Source organism: Sinocyclocheilus anshuiensis, unplaced genomic scaffold, assembly GCF_001515605.1.
Source record: "Sinocyclocheilus anshuiensis isolate Anshui unplaced genomic scaffold, SAMN03320099.WGS_v1.1 scaffold1683, whole genome shotgun sequence".
Taxonomy (NCBI): domain Eukaryota; kingdom Metazoa; phylum Chordata; class Actinopteri; order Cypriniformes; family Cyprinidae; genus Sinocyclocheilus; species Sinocyclocheilus anshuiensis.
In genome coordinates this window covers 481,821-499,053 of record NW_015548387.1, presented here as the reverse complement: position 1 = coordinate 499,053, position 17,233 = coordinate 481,821, and the positions used below count along the sequence as shown (strand labels likewise).

Genomic DNA, 17,233 nt, shown 5'->3' with positions numbered 1-17,233 from the left:
AACCATTTAACAGGTTTTTACTGTAGCATTTTTACAGTCTTTTACCATTAAATTCATGGTCATTTTTTACAGTGTACATAATATAGCCTACTGGAAATGGAGAAATGAATTACAGAAAACAGGTAATCATTTGTGTATTAGCTGTTTAAGATGGAGATGGCATGGGGGGAAAACCTAGATGTTCTAGTGCACAGAGATCTGACGTCTGCCTGAGGGGAGAAGTTCAAACAGGTTGTGGCCGGGATGAGAGGGGTCTGATGTTGCCTGCCCGTTTCTTCACTCTGGAGTTGTACAAGTCCTGAAGGTTGGGCAGGTACACACCAATTATCCTTTCAGCTGTCTTGACAGTCCGTTGCAGTCTTCTTAGCTATCTGATTTGCTGGCTGACCCAAACCAGACAGTTATAGAAGAGCACAGAACCGACTCAATGACAGCTGAGTAAAACTGTGTCATCTGTGCCTGTGGCAGGTTGAACTTTTGAAGGCAGGTTAAACTGTTTGCCTTGTCCAAATACCTTGTGGTCTTGGCTGCTTAATAATGAGATATTACATATAATTTGGTAGCAAAACAAAGAGTTGCACATTTTATCTGTGTCATCTATTATAGGGACTACTGAACAGACATTTAGAAGTTGATTTTAAAATGCAAAGTATAAAGCTCTGTAAACACTTGCATTTTTACAATTATGTAAGTGTGTCCCGAAAAGTTCGACACACAGGCTTTGTCCAAATACCCACACTTGCAGTCTTTGCACCTGACCACTTGATTACTTAAATGACGTATTTCCTGTATTTGGCCGAAGTCTTGAAGTGGGTGTTAAGACCACAAGTGTATGTCGAACTTTTCATTACTTGATGGGACACACTTATCGTGTTGTAAAAATGCAAGTGTTTACATAGCTTTATTTTAATTTTAATTTGAAATACTTTGCATTTTAAAATCAACTTCTAAATGTCTGTTCAGTAGTCCCTATAACATGACATAATTTTAATTTGTGGTGCTTCTAATTAAATGATAAAAAGCAGTTTCAAATTAAAAACAAACAAGCAAGCCCTGTCCAGATTTAAAAGTAACGCAAAAGTAACGCAACGCATTACTTTCAATAAGAAGTAACTAAGTAACGTAATTAGTTACTTTTTTATGGAGTAACGCAATATTGTAATGCATTACTTTTAAAAGTAACTTTCCCCAACACTGCATATAAGTAGTAAAGTGGTCAAGTACAAAGACCGCAAGTGCGGGTATTTAGACAAAGCATTGGACAGGGCATTCCTCTGAGTCCGCACTTTCGTGACATGGCTAATGCCGCTTTGACTGCCGGGTAGAAGTCGGCTGCGTAGCTCGCAGGCACCTGAAAGCTAAAATGACAAACGGGACACCCTGGACTTAACGAACACGCGCACGCAGCGGCCATTGTAAGTCCTCAAGACCGAATGTGCACATGAAGTGTGCCATTTAGGACAGTGCAGCCGACATCAAAAAACGACGTAACCTTAACCAGAGAGTCAGTGAATAAATCTTTTTGGTGAAATGATTCAAACGATTCGAGTCACTTGAATTAATCTGCCATGTCGACTCGTGTCGGCAGAGGGCGCCGGTTCTCGCTCTCTACTGTGGCACACGGAAGTAGCCGATGGGGGTCTGAAAGTGCTGGTAATTTTATCCTCTTTGATGAGGGTTAACATCGCACCGCAGCGTTCCTCTTGCCGTTTTCACGGGATCATGACAATTTTAAACAATGGAATAGTCACCCCTCGTTTGAGCTCAGACGACATTTGATTCAACCAATTCCCATTTGAATAACCCCGCTTCGGAAGAAAATGGATCAGGAGTTTGAGAACATCGATTCATCTGGACAGTGGCAAAACCTTTATAATGTAAGTCCTACTGTTTTTCTGAATGATTAAATATGAGCCGTTCTTAGGGTGAACGCCTGGGACACCTGCTGCATTGTACCCTGATAGATTTGTAATGTTTATCTACTAATAGTCCTGTGCGAGGACTCGGGCCGTGAGGTGAGAACAAATGGGTAATTCAACTTTTCGTTACAGCGCATGCGCGTAATACCGAGAAATACGGTCCACATGAATTTACTGCCTGCATCTGAAATTATCTTCCATTGTGAATCATTTCAGCTCGGTAAACCTGAACGGGAGTGGAAATGGTTTTACAATAATTTTGAACTGAATCGGTTTGTTATTTTAAATTCTTGTCAACAAGAAAAACGAATAAAACCATTCAGCGAATGGGCATGTGTTAGTATAACTTGTTTACACTGAGTAAACGCAAGCAATGTGAAGTGCATGAGTGGTCATGTCACAGTGCGGTGCATTAGAACAGCTTCCTGCGAACACATGGGCTGTGTCTCAATACCCTGTGAGCTGTCTACCTAGACAGCATTTCAAGACATCACGGTTCCATGTTAGTTTTTTTTTTGGCACCATATGCGTTCTAAGTCCTATCACCCTAAATGCCATCTGATTTCTGCCGCCTTTTAACCCCCCGGCGTGCACTTATGATACTCAAAAATGCCTTCGAGTTAGGGAGCTCGCTAGGTTTGACACACAGCCATGCACTGATATGGTTTCTGAGAACTGACGAGCACTTCCCAAGAACTGAAGAACCGAAGCTGTCAGTTCTCTAGAACTCAGCCAGATAGTCCTACATGTACAACCCCCCTTAGTTGCCTGGATATATTCTATGTTCTTTATTTATATTTTAATAACACTCCCTCCTTCTTTTGCCATTTTAAAAATATAAAGAAAAGTTTACATACAGGTCTTACAGGTCATGTAATATGTATGAGAGTGTTTTTTTTTTTTTTAAGGGATGGCTCTAAGGGTTTTCACACTGATGTTTGTTATTTTGTAATCCGTTTCTAGGAAATCCGTAACCAGTCTCATGAGTGTCCCTACAAAGTGGCAAAGTTCCCAGAAAATCGCAATAGGAATAGATATAGAGACGTCAGTCCCTGTAAGTTTCTTCCATGTACACCATTTTAACCATATTTCACTCATGTTGTAGCCTTGCCCTTAAAGGGACAGTTCACCAAAATTTGTATTATCATTTAGTCGGCATTGTGTTGTTCCACATCTGTATTACTTTTTGTTTGTGAACCCAAAAAGGAGACGTAATAGCCTCCGAATATCCACCTCAGTCACCATTCACTTTTATTGGATGAAAGAAAAATGTAGTGAAAATCAGTAGTGACCTAATTTGTTCCATGGAGGAAAGACTACGGTGGGCGAGAAGTGCAAAGCAAATCACAAATGCTAAAAATACTGCTATTTTCACTTAGTGTAAATAGAATCCATTGCTAATACGAGATTTGAAAAGAGAGGAAAACAAAAAAGTTCGGCAAAAGGCGGGATCGAACCCGGGTCGATCGTGTAAAAAAGCTAAGGGCACACACCTATCCATCTGCGTCACTGGAGCTGATGATTAACAGCCACTTTTAACTAAATGTAAATAGACACCCCGTATTTTTTATTCCATAGTAAGGGCAATTCATACAATACATTTAAACTGAGCTACTTTAATACCATCTCCGAACTTTCTTCCACGACTCTGCTGTTCTTCGATTTGTCATTGTGTTTTCTGACTTGTTATAATGTTTTCTGAATTGTTGTTGTGCTTTCTGAATTGTTATTTTGTTTTTTAGACTTGCATTTGCATTTGTAATTTGTTATTTTGTTTTCAGAATTGTGATTTTGCTTTGCACTTCTCGGCCACCGTAAAAGACAGCCACACAGAGTTGAATTACAAAGATTTTTTTTTCTTCAGTAAATAAAACTTTTTTTATTTCTCCTGTAAACTTAATCTTGATTTCAGATTCAGTTTAACACATGATGCCAAAATATTTGTTTCAACTTTTTGTGTTAAGATGATCACAGTCGGGTGAGATTAGAAAATTCAGAGAATGACTACATAAATGCGAGCCTAATTACCATGGAGGAGGCCCAGAGAAGGTACATATTGACACAGGTATGGCAGTAATGGAAAAAGTAAGTCCACTGTTTGCATTTAGCTGACTTACACTGATGTCTCATGTGGCCTAAATACTGTACACATTTACATGCGGTTCTTCTTATATGCAAACGAATTTGATTTACACGTTTCCCCTGTTTTTATTGAATTTGTGTTTAGCATGTTGAATCCTTTTTAACATCCTTTACAGCCTTTTTGTAGAACAAAGAAGAATGTCTCATAGATTGTAATTTAATGTAACCGACATTAAGGTTACATTAAACATAACCTTCTTTTGCATTGACCAGCTTGTTTGTGCGTTCTCTAATGTAATTACAGATACTTTTCTCTTTCTGCAGGGCCCACTGAGGAACACTTGTGGTCACTTCTGGCAAATGATTTGGGAACAACGCTGCAAAGCAGTTATTATGCTTAACAGAGTTATAGAGAAAGGCTCGGTGAGTGAACACGAATGTTTGTTCTTAGCCTTGCTTTGTTTTTACGTTTATGTAACATTTTAATTTAAAAGAAAGAAACATTTTGTGGTCATATTCAGCAAGGATGCATTAAGTTGATCAAAACTGACAGTAACGGCTTTTGCTTTACACACACACACACACACACACACACACAAAATGCATTCCAAATAAATCTTTCTATTCATCAAAGGATCCTGAAAAAATTTTAATATTTTTATTTTTCCATTAAAATATTAAGCAGCACAACTGTTTCCAACATTGATAATAAGCAATATTTCTTGAGCACCAAATCAGCATATTAGAATGATTTCTGAAGAGAGGAGTAATGGTTGCTGAAAATTCAGCTTTGCCATCACAGGAATAAAATGAATTTTAAAATGTATTAAAATATAAACAGTTATTTTTTCACAGTTATATTTCACAATATTACTATGTTTAATTGTATAATAAATTCTGACCACAAACTTTTGAATGGTAGTTCTTATGCATTACTATTTCAATTAATTGTCTTGAGATCTGTCCCCCCCCCAACCATTATTGTGTATTATGTTGATAAGTAGTAATATATATTTGCTTGCTGCTTAGTAGAAGAAGAAAAAAAGCAGTGATAAATCATTTTGAAATGCTTTTTGCGGTTTTTGTTCAATCTGAACAGGAGAAATGTGCACAGTATTGGCCATCAAAGGAGGAGCGAGACATGGATTTTATTGACACTGGGTTTATGGTGACTCTGGTGTCTGAGGATGCCAAATCGAATTACAAAATCAGACTGTTAGAACTTAAAAATGGCAAGGTGAATGTAATGTTAAATTATTACATCATTAAATGCTTCTCTAAACAAGACATGAAAAATGAATGTTGTTTAAATTTTGTCCTGTATTTATAGACTGGAGAAACCAGAGAGATCTACCATTTTCATTACACAACGTGGCCTGATTTTGGTGTACCAGAGTCCCCAGCATCATTCCTCAACTTCCTTTTCAAGGTTCGAGAGTCTGGCTCATTGGGGCCAGAGAACGGACCTGCGGTGGTCCACTGCAGTGCAGGAATAGGAAGATCTGGGACTTTCTCATTGGTTGACACCTGCCTTGATTTGGTAAGACTGCAGTTGCAAAATATTGAATGATTCTAAAGGTTTTATAGCACATCATCATTTATCACATTCATTATGTGAGACTGTAATCATTTTTTGAACCTGGGCCCGAAGATTCCCATTATCAGCTACAATATAATGTACTGTGGAACTGACAATTCAATGTTGTTTTGTTTTTGTAGATGGACATGAGGAAAGACCCTTCGTCTGTGGACATACAAAAGGTTTTGTTAGATATGAGAGAGTATCGAATGGGACTTATCCAAACCCCAGATCAGCTTCGATTTTCATATATGGCAGTCATGGAGGGAGCAAAGAGCATCCTCGGAGACTCAGCTCTACAGGTACCAAGCATGGTGTGATTGCATTATTACATTTGATTTTGAGTAGTATAGTAATAATCAGTGTTGCATGTACAAAACCTCCCGAACAAAAACACGCGTGAACAGGACGGAGAAATTATGTAAACAGATGCATATGAAAAATAATGCGATCAATGGCAGCATATAAATGAAAACTGTATAATATGTTGATATGAGTAAAATGTTGATCCAGGAAGTGGTATATGTCTGTGCAAGCTTTGGAGGTGTTGATAGAAGCGATTTACTGGATTTATGCTTTGATAATCGTACTGAATATTACCCAGATGTAGTTTTTGATAAAAATTAGATTTTCTCACCTTTTTGCTCAAAATTATGCTTAACCTACCTATATTCAAGTGTTGATAAAAAGAGAATGCTTTAAGCTAGAATAAAACAGATTTTTTTGTTTAAAAGTAGAGGCTCTGATCTTTATTTTGGTGTATTGCATATTCAAATATTCATACAGCAAAATATTCTGGAGGCCATCAAATTTTAGTGAAAATCATAAAAATCGCTGGCGGTGGCTGGCAACTTTTTTTCAAAAATGCTGGTGTGGAAAGAGTTAAATTATACAAATATTTCAATATGTATGTTTTTTTTTATGTATTTTTTTTTAATCAAACAAATTAAAAAACATGAAAAACACCAAACTTTTGAATGGCAGTGTAAATAAACAACTTTTTTTCAAAAATGCTGGTGTGGAAAGAGTTAAATTATACAAATATTTCAATATGTATGTTTTTTTAATGTATTTTTTTTTAATCAAACAAATTCAAAAACATGAAAAACACCAAACTTTTGAATGGCAGTGTAAATAAATGTGTTACATACTTTCTTGCATTACTTGTTACTTTTCCTCACCAAATCAAACACTGAATTATTTATTTATTTATTTTTTCTTGTGCATGTGTTATTTTGATAAACCATAGTAATCTTGCTTTGCAGTGTATGTGAATAGTTGATGTGTAACGTCAATAAACATAAAAAAAACCCACAGGTACTGTGTATGTGTCTCTTTTGCACTGACAGCAGAAGCAGCCTACAGAATGGCAGGAACCAGAAGCTTATTTGGTTTCATCTTCTCAGAGCTCCATCTTGAGTTCAGAGAAACTCAACGGACAGTCTGACTCTTGTTCAGAGTCACATGATCCAGGAAGAGAACAAGACAGCATACATTCACCAAAGGAAGAGCATACAGAGTTAAAAACATTAAGGTAAGAGAAAAGAAAAAAGAATGTTTCATATTGTAAACTGATAGCTGAGCATACAACTGTCATTCAGTTGTTCTAGATCTAGTTCAGTCAACCATGATTGTAACAGCAGTACTAGACTGAATTACAGAGTTGATCAAGAGCATCCATTACTGTTCAAAAGTTTAGTGTCGGTAAGATTTATTTTTTATATATATAATTTTTTAGTATTAATACTTTTATTCAGCAAGGAAGCATTCAATTGATCAAAAATGACAGTAAAGATTTTTTTATGTCACAAAAGATGTCCATTTTGCATAAATGGGATATATATATAAATATATATATATATATATATATATATATATATATATATAAAACGGTTATTTTAAATTGCAGTAATATTTCATATGACTTTTTTTTAACCAAAACTTTGTGAAAATATATTTAGAAAAAGGACATGCGATGTAGTTGTGCCAATACCAGGAAAATTGCTCACATTTTTTTACTTATTAAAAAATCTGAAGTAATCAAATATGTGTGTTGTTATTACTTCCAGTCTACGCAAGCAGAACCGTGAGGAGCGGATAGCCAGCACGGCACAGAGGGTGCAGCACATGAAGCTGAAACTAAGCGATTCGGAGAAGAAGAAAGAGAAGTGGCTATTTTGGAAACCAATTCTCCTAAATGTCGGTGCTGGTGCAGCTGTAGCAGTAGGACTGTGCATGTGCTGGATTTATTATCGTATGGTTCTAAATGTAAAGCTTTTGTTTTGTCGTGTCCATTTAAGTCAATCCAAATTGAAGAGAATGTACATTTGCAACTAAGCCTTTGTTACTTCGGGAAATTCTTATTATTTTATAATAGCAGTTTGGATTTAAGAGTAAAATGTCTATGGTTAACATTACTTGAGACTTTCTCGTTTTGTTTTAGAAAATAAATTGCATACATTAGTTCCTCAAACACATGGATAAATCTCTGTATCGTACACCACAGTATAAATATAAGTGCAATGGTACCATTATTGTTATTCCAGAGAAAGTACAGTTTATGCTTAACGAGAGAACTACAAGATCCAGGGGCTGAAATTCCATGACGTAATTTCCTAAGTAGGAAGACGCTGTGCCTGATTTAAACCTCGAGCTGAATCTTTTCTAGAATCTCCGAATTCGTAAAGTATCAAAGCTCATGAACACTACCGTTCGTTAAACGTAATGTAATGTAGTTAGGTTTTTGTTTTACAGCGTTTAGTGTATTTTAAAACCGCGACTGCGAAGATACACAGGCGCTGTGATGACAGACTCCTGCTTGCCTTTCCGCCAGGATTTAAAATGTTAGTTGCAGAAAGCGTTGACATTTACATCGCATCCAGCAACAGAGCGAAATAAATATGAATATGTTGAATACCAGTAGTTAATGCAGACGTTGACTTCAAATGCGTTCTAAATTTTAGACTCTTGCTATTTTCACGCTCGAAAACATGTCCCTGCCACCAGAAAAAGCAACTGAATTCAAACAAATAATCCATGACCATTTAATCAAGGTAAGCTAAAGTAACGATCTGTTTGTTGTTGAGAAAATTATTTATGTCAGAAACCATTATATTTCTGTTTTACATCATTTTATATGAATAAAATAATTGTGTAGTTGTACAAGAAATACATTACGGTTTGTTTTCCGATGTTGTTGTTTGTGCTGGTGTGTTTTTTAGGTGGTTGACATGACAACCAACCACCAACGCTACACTTCTATATCGTGTAATTTTTGTGCAATTACTACGCATGCAGTTTTTAAGTAAACACATTTATAATAATTGAGGGGGTTTTTTATGTTTTGAAAAAATGATCTTATTCTCGGCTTGGCTGCATTAATTTGATCAAAAATACAGTAAAAACAGTAATATTGTTAACTGTTCTTAGAATTTGAAATATTTTTTTTATATATTTAGAAATTTATTCAGCATATTAGAATGATTACTGAAGGATCACGTGGCACCGAACATTGGAGTAACGTCATAGTACTAAATTGCATGTTAAAATGTATTCAAATAGAAAACAGTGCTTTTTGTAAGAATATTTCACAGTCTTGCTGTTTCCACTGTATTTTTGATCAAATAAATGCTTTGTGAGCATAAAAGACTTCTTTCAAAAAATGAAAGAAAAAAAAAAAAATCTTAATAAAACCTAAACCTAATATAAACCTACATCTTCATATTGAAAATGTCCTAATGTTGTTATTTAACAACTAACATATCCGAGCATATCACACCAGTCCTCAGGTCCTTACACTGGCTTCCACCAGCACGGCACAGAGGGTGCAGCACATGAAGCTGAAACTAAGCGATTCGGAGAAGAAGAAAGAGAAGTGGCTATTTTGGAAACCAATTCTCCTAAATGTCGGTGCTGGTGCAGCTGTAGCAGTAGGACTGTGCATGTGCTGGGCTTTTCTGTCCCAGTAATGCTGTTTTATCTCACAGATTCCACTTCCTGTCTTTTATTTTGCACAGGGACCCAAATTATGGTACTCATATTAGTAGGTGCTTGGATGTTTCTAGAAAAAGGGACAAAAAAATTTAGAATGATCGTGTTTACAAGCATTCATACCCGGATGTTCTTCATGATTTATTGAATGTTTGTGTCATATGTGGTTATTACAATGTAACAAATTATGTAGTTACATTGTAACTACTGTTGTAATTCCGTCATGGTAAGTTCTCGAGGCCTAACAACTTTCACTGTACAGTATTTTGTCTGAGTTTATATGCGGAGCAATTTTAAATAGACCCCCACCGGTCCTACTGAGTCAGTTTATTAAATGTGTCTGTTTGCTAAGTTTCCGCATGGATATTCATAGGGCGACTCATTTGTTTCAGTAGGTCAAAGCCCAGTGAGTTTCCGTACATGCACATCTCAGGATCTTCTAGTAATAAACTGACTGTAGATTCAGCCAAATGTAAGAAGTGGTCCGGTTTCCACTTTCAAAAATGTACATAGTAAACTCTTTACTAAATAAGAAAAATTGTTGTTTATTTGCATTATTTCTTGTCTCAGGCATCTGCTGTGCATATGCTTTTCTGGTTTCTCAAGCTCATTTGCATTCATAAAATGATATCTCTCATTTCGTCAATGCATGTGGGGTAAAACTAATGTATGAGTGCAAATAAATGCAGATAGATTGCATGTTTACAGATGGCTACATCAGTGCAGTGTCAGGCCTGTTATGTAGAATTTTTAGACAATGGACGCTAAACACTGGCGATTTATTTTTGTCTCCAAGGATCATAGTTTGTTTCCAGTCCCCGTTACCTCACACTGTAAGATTTCATTGTGGGTTGAATGCCAATTACTTAGCAGAATCAATGGGAGTCAAATTAGATGTCTCTTCCTCCCATGGTTCCAGGGATTGATCCAATATTTCCAGAAGTGGCTAATGGTGGAGTGGTAATTTCATTCCATCTAGCCAAGTGACCAGCCGGGAAAGAACAATCCTTTTTCCTCTCAGCAGGCTGTTGTCACAAATACGGGAAAATGTCTTATTGGATCCAAGCTCCGCTTAAGGGACGACCTTTTAAGAGCTAATAACATTTTTCAAAGATGAGAGAAAATTTTTCCCAACATGAAGTGCAAATGTAATTGACATCTGGTTTGGGCATAATTTAATCTACAAAAGCTGTTGAACTCATCCTCCTGATACACTATAGTTCTAAAGTTCTGAAAAGATATATTTTAATTGTATATTTAAAATATTTTTTCAAATTGCATTTAGTTCAGTAATAAGAGTCAAATACAGAACAAAAAGTACAGAGGATTATTTAAAGAATGTGAGATAAAGAACACAAAATCAACATACATTTAACATTCATGCAGTTACATGAATTTGAAAAGCTTTTTTTATTGCAAGAGTTTCTATTGTTTACATGTCTTATTTTGTGTTCTCATTTTTTAAAGGGTTTTAAAGTACATTACAGTAGATCGATGCTACAAAGGGTAATATTTTTGTTTGTTTATTCTTTACTTGTGAATGCAAACATTTTCAGAGAAGTTTGGGTTACATTTACATTTATTATCGTATGGTTCTAAATGTAAAGCTTTTGTTTTGTCGTGTCCATTTAAGTCAATCCAAATTGAAGAGAATGTACATTTGCAACTAAGCCTTTGTTACTTCGGGAAATTCTTATTATTTTATAATAGCAGTTTGGATTTAAGAGTAAAATGTCTATGGTTAACATTACTTGAGACTTTCTCGTTTTGTTTTAGAACATAAATTGCATACAGTCCTCAGGTCCTTACACTGGCTTCCAGTTATATTTAGGATTGATTTTAAAGTACTTTTACTCGTTTATAACTCACTCGATGGCCTAGGACCTAAATACATTGCAGATATGCTCACTGAATATAAGCCTAACAGACCACTCAGATCAGTAGGATCGAGTTAGAAATACCAAGGGTTCACACAAAACAAGGGGAGTCCGCTTTCAGCTGCAGTTGGAACCAGCTTCCAGAAGAGATCAGATGTGCTAAATCAGGGGTGCCCACACTCGGTCCTGGAGGGCCGGTGTCCTGCCGAGTTTAGCTCCAACCCTAATCAAACACACCTGAAGCAGCTAATAAAGCTCTTACTAGGCATACTAGAAACTTCCAGGCAGGTGTGTTGAGACAAGTTGGAGCTAAACTCTGCAGGACACCGGCCCTCCAGGACCAGGCAGGTGTGTTGAGGCAAGCTGGAGCTAAACTCTGCAGGACACCGGCCCTCCAGGACCGAGTTTGGGCACCCCTGTGCTAAATCATTAGCCACATTTAAATCCAGACTCAAAACTCATCTGTTTAGCTGTGCATTTATAGAACGAGTTTTTAACTGTTTTAAATTCATTTTAAATTAATTTAAATCATTTTAAAAGTTTTTAAATTCCTTGTTTTATTGTTGTGATTATTTTTTATGTTTATTTAACTTCCTTTTATGTAAAGCACTTTGAATTACCATTGTGTATGAAATGTGCTATATAAATAAACTTGCTTTGCCTTGCCTAACCCATTTTCAGATGGATGTCCATGGTAAAATTCGTGATGTTTTAGCGGAGACAGTAAGAGGTGATGGGCACCATGGACAGCGCTCCCTCTCTGAGGAGGACTTCATACATGCTCTCCAGTGGAGAGGAATCGTGGATGATGTGATGAAAGATCTCCACTTCACAAATGTGGTATGTATACAATGCATGTTTTACATACATTGAGATTGCAAAATGAATGCATCTCCTTATCAAAGCATAGATATTTTTTATCTCTTTAAATGACTAGTTGGTTTCCCATCAGGATGTTTCTCACACTAAACCTGATACTGTGAACAAGTCTGCAACCCTCGTGTCATTCTATCATTTTATTCATCTTTAAAACACAAATGAAGACATTTTTAATGAGATTCCTGTCCCTCTACCGAAAGTGCAGTCCACCAAAACGTTGGTCTTCAAACACGTATCCAAATATGGTTGAGCTTCTGTTTATCATAGTTGATGTGCTGTATGTACAGTATGTGCATCGATCAGTGTTTAAATGCAAATGAAAGCCTAAATTAAATCTATCATATATGAAGTGATCGTGTCTCCTCAGAAGATTTGCATTATACTGCTTGGTTCATATTGATTACTTTTATTAGCTTTAATTTATGCTTTTATTCACATATAAACTGATGGATGCACATATATAGAGCAAATCAAATAACAAACCTCATTGATTTTCGCAAGCACATTTGAGCTTCCATTGACTGTATTTAATGTGCTCGGTGCATATGTTGTTGATCATTGTTCCAGTCGTTCAACTCCAGTCATAACCATGTAATGACCAGTCCCTCATTTGTACTGCTACAAAGACGATTTAGAAAATGACAACTATGGCTTAGATATCACACATTTTACATACAATTTAATATGATATGTGGATTATTTGAAGTGTCAAAGATTTAGTGGATTGGACTTTCAATGGAGTGTTAGATTTAAATAAAAATCAGGTTTCATTAAAAATATCTTCATTTGTGTTTTGAAGATGAACTAAAGTCTTATGGGTTTGGAGCAACATGAGGGTGCTGTAAATGATATCACTTTCATGATAGCAAAAAGAGCAACATAAACCTACTGTCTAACATTCTTTGTGTCCCAAGTAAATGATGAAATTTCCTTTTTTGAGTGAGATAACCCTTCCAAAAAATGTCACCAGCTAACATCAGTCCACTAAGGAGATACCTCTACTTCCAAGTTCTGGGCGGTAAGGCCTTCCTGGAACACTTGCAGGAGCCAGAACCTTTACCTGGTCAGGTGTGCTCTACTTTCACCCTTCATCTCCACTTCCGCAACCAGCGCTTCTGCTCCAAACCAGTCCCATGCACCTGTGAACCTGACCTACAGGAGGGCTTTCTTCTGGAAGTCCACAGAGATGGCCCAGGTGTCTTAAGCAACCCTGCTTTTTCTAGCAGTCTATAATGTACTCCGTTTCATTTCAAGAACCTGTCATGTGTTTTTGTTATGGCACAGGAGATGCTAGCAAGATGGCTGATGATACCACTATGCTGTCCATCTGTGATCCAGTGCATATGTTGCTGATTAACACAGACACAACTGGGGACACAACACTCATTTCCTCCTATTTTCTTGACTGGCGGAGAGTTCTCAGTGCTCCCAATGGGAAAACCAGTGTCTCAGTAGAACTGCTGGGAGTGGGTAAGCAAATGTCATTAAATTATTAAAGGTGAACATTTTCCTTTCATAACACACGGTTCACCCAAAATAAAAATTCTTTGATCGTTTATTCATCCTTATAACATTCCTGTATGACTTGCTTTCTTTTGTGGAACATAAAAGAAGATATTTTGACTAACGTTTTGAACTGTACATTTAAAGTTGATGGGGGTCCGTAACTTTCAATTTTATGAACAAAAACAATTGCAGCATTCTTCAAATTACCTTCTTTTGGAGACTTTTTAGGTTAACTATACATTTAAGTTGTAAAGAACGCATTAAAGGGTGTTAGTCCTCAAAACTTGTTAATGGGCATGTGTGCATGTGTATTTTTTCCTCAGGCAGTGAATGTAAAGTAGCCGTTGGTGTTCTGAATGTGAAATTGGAACTGTGCTCTTACTGAGACCTTGAGCCCTGATGTCATTACCACCCAGGTACAATATGTAATATAAGTCTCTGGTGTCCCCAGAATGTGTTTGTGAAGTTTCAGCTCAAAATACTCCACAGATCATTTATTATATCATTTTGAAAATGCCTATTTTGAGTGGAAGCAGAAACACACTGTTTTTCGGGCCTGTCTCTTTAAATGCAAATGAGCTGCTGCTCCCCGCCCCCTTTTCCAGAATTGAGCCATCGAGAATCGAGTCATTACAGCTTGTATCTGCTAAAAACATCTGTTTTGGTTCTGATTATCATGTTTATCGTGCTGAAATCATGCGTTTTAAACCATATTAGTTTAAACTTCTGATATACGGTTTTCTGAGTGCACACATCTGAAGCACACGGACAGAAAGCGGCTGTCACAGCATGTGAGTACTAAACTAAGTTTTCATTCACACACAAGTTTACGTTAAAAACACACATGATTTACAAAAAACAGTCGGTTATGTCTGTGAAGGTAAACAGCTGGGAAATAAATCGCATGTTTATTTTAGATCTGTCTGGCAGCAGCAATATGCATTAAATAAATCAATAAATCCACTGCTGTCTTGTCTCCTCTGAGGCTGGGACTCTAAACAGTGTTCTGTGCTCGTCTGTGCAGCCAATGACAGAACAGTTAGCATGGTTTGCTCGAACTTTCGCCATGGCATTAATTTTCATGTTTCCTTGGTTGATAGATGCACCGGGGACCTGATTATAGCACTTAAAACCTCGAAAATCTGATTTTCATTATATGTCACCTTTAAAATGAAGTCATTGTGGTTAACATTCAAAGGAATGTTTGAGGTTGAGTAAAAGGTAAGCTCTAATGGATGTACAGGCACATGTTTTAGAGGGTTAGTTCATCTAAAAATGAACATTTTGTCATTTACTCACCCACATGTTGTTCCAAACCCATACTTCTTTTCATCTTAAAAATATGAATGAGGATAATTTAAAGGGTTCATATGATGCGATTTCAATTTACTTCAACCCAAATATTCAGATGTGTCCAGCGCATTTTATGGAGGACTGTTTCCTGATGCTGGTAGGGTAGACTACAATGCTGGCTGTTCTGACTCACAGACTGTAAGTAAGTTTTTTTGTATTTAAAGATTTGCCACAGACGATTCAAACGCGAGTTTTGAGCAGTGTAGAGTAGCGTTTGTAGTTTGTCATTTCTCCGATCACAAATGCAGACATGATTTTATGTTTACGCGGCGCGATGCAATGCAGCGTGTAAAAAGACAGTATAAGTCATAATAATTATTTACAGTATGTGGAAAATAATGTGTTTTTTGAACCTTAAACCACATAAACACATTTCATTACACCAAATACACAAAATAATGTTCTTTTTAGCAGCATCATATGACCCCTTTAAATGAAACTTGGGAGATTTCTGTTCCTGCACTGAAAGTCCATTTAACCAAAACTTTAAGAAGGTTCAACAAAGCTTTAAAAACTAGGCTACATAAAGACATTGTAAACGTAATCCATCAAGTGGTTTAATCCAATTCTTCTGAAGGGACACCATCAATTTATATGATGAACAGATTTAATTTAGGTCAATGCATATAAAAAGAGTGCATCAAATATCTTAAACGGAAGCTGAAATGTACTTGCATGATGCATGAGAACAAACCATATTGGTTCTTGCAGAAGATCAAATGTGCTTGAGTGACACAATAAAACAAACCTGACTGGTTCTCGCAAGCACATTTGTGATTCTGCTTACTATATTTAATATTCTTTGTGTATATGTGTTGATCGTTGTTTTCAATCTAACCATGTAATGAGCAGCTGAACTAAACACACCTATACACTTTTCCAGTTAGCCATTTTTATCTGTCACCATTTTTTAAACTCTGAACCCAGAACATTCCTTCAAGGAGGTTTTGTTCTCTAAATATAATTTGTTACAAAAAGGGGATGGTATGTCTTTAACAAAGCTTTCTCATTCTCATAATTTCGCTATTATTTGTCTCAGTAACATTGCATTTTAGAAACAGTTTGCCTTAAACAAAAACTCATGATCTTACTTTTTCCAGCAATCCCTGGAAAGGCAGAAAACAGCAGAGAAGGAGAGGCTATTTTTGGTATATGCCAAGCAGTGGTGGCAGGAGTTCTTGGAAATTCGACCCTCACACCAGTCCAAACTGGTGAAGATCTTTGCACAGGTGACCTGATGTTCCAGAGATATGTACTTGTGAATGATGCTATATGTACATATTGGTATTTGCTTCAGATGTCTATAAAATTTGCGTGTTTTCCAGGATGAAAATGGTGTGAACCGGCCCGTGTGTTCATATGTACGTGTATCACGTGCCGGTAGGTTGCTTAAGAGTCCATGGCAGGCGACGCATTTCATTAGCCTGTTAGCTCAGGAGAGAGCACCTGTGGTAGGGGGAGGAGTCCGGCAGGAGCAGTGGTGCTCTATGATGGCCTTTCTGTGCAGGAACAAGGTAAGACATCCTGTTAAAGGGGTCATAGGATGCTACATGCACTTTTACAAGTTGTTTGAACTGAAATGTGTGTTGGTAGTGTGTGTACACAACCACCCTATAATGATAAAAATCCACCCGGTGTTTTTTTTTTAATCTCGTTAAATGATTTCCCCTTTCTCAGATCGAGCCGATCTCAGATGCCTGTCTGTGTGACTTCACACAGACAGACCCCTCCCATGATAGTTTGATTGACAGTAGCGTTTCAGCACAGACTGGACTGGTGTAAGCCTCAGACCCGCTCTGAGTGAGCTGTCATCAGTCCGCCATTGTTTCACCGCCGGAGCAGATGTAGACAAGAATGACTCCTAAGCGATTGAGGTGTTCTGTTGTTGGATGTAATAATGAACATAGCAGTCATCATTTACTCCCGACATCTGAGCTGTTGAAGACGCAGTGGATTACGTTTGTTTTTGAAGAGAATGCGCCCCCGATCTACATTAATGCGTCTATGTTTGCTCGAATCATTCGTGATCCAGCTTCACCTACAGAAGT

The 17,233-nt window shown here is 37.0% G+C and overlaps 1 protein-coding gene and 1 pseudogene across 1 annotated transcript; both read left to right on the top strand.

Annotated features, from left to right (window-relative positions):
* The first annotated feature begins 1,571 nt into the window (after positions 1-1,571).
* ptpn2a (protein tyrosine phosphatase non-receptor type 2a) lies at positions 1,572-8,299 on the top strand. The gene is made up of 10 exons (XM_016444644.1): positions 1,572-1,877; positions 2,883-2,973; positions 3,884-3,984; positions 4,326-4,424; positions 5,101-5,238; positions 5,332-5,541; positions 5,721-5,882; positions 6,930-7,114; positions 7,650-7,848; positions 8,249-8,299. Exons 1-10 carry the CDS (start codon positions 1,821-1,823, stop codon positions 8,297-8,299), a joined length of 1,293 nt encoding a protein of 430 aa, XP_016300130.1. The 5' UTR covers positions 1,572-1,820.
* LOC107656717 (centrosomal protein of 76 kDa-like) overlaps positions 8,236-17,233 on the top strand; it is a 14,075-nt pseudogene continuing 5,077 nt past the window's right edge.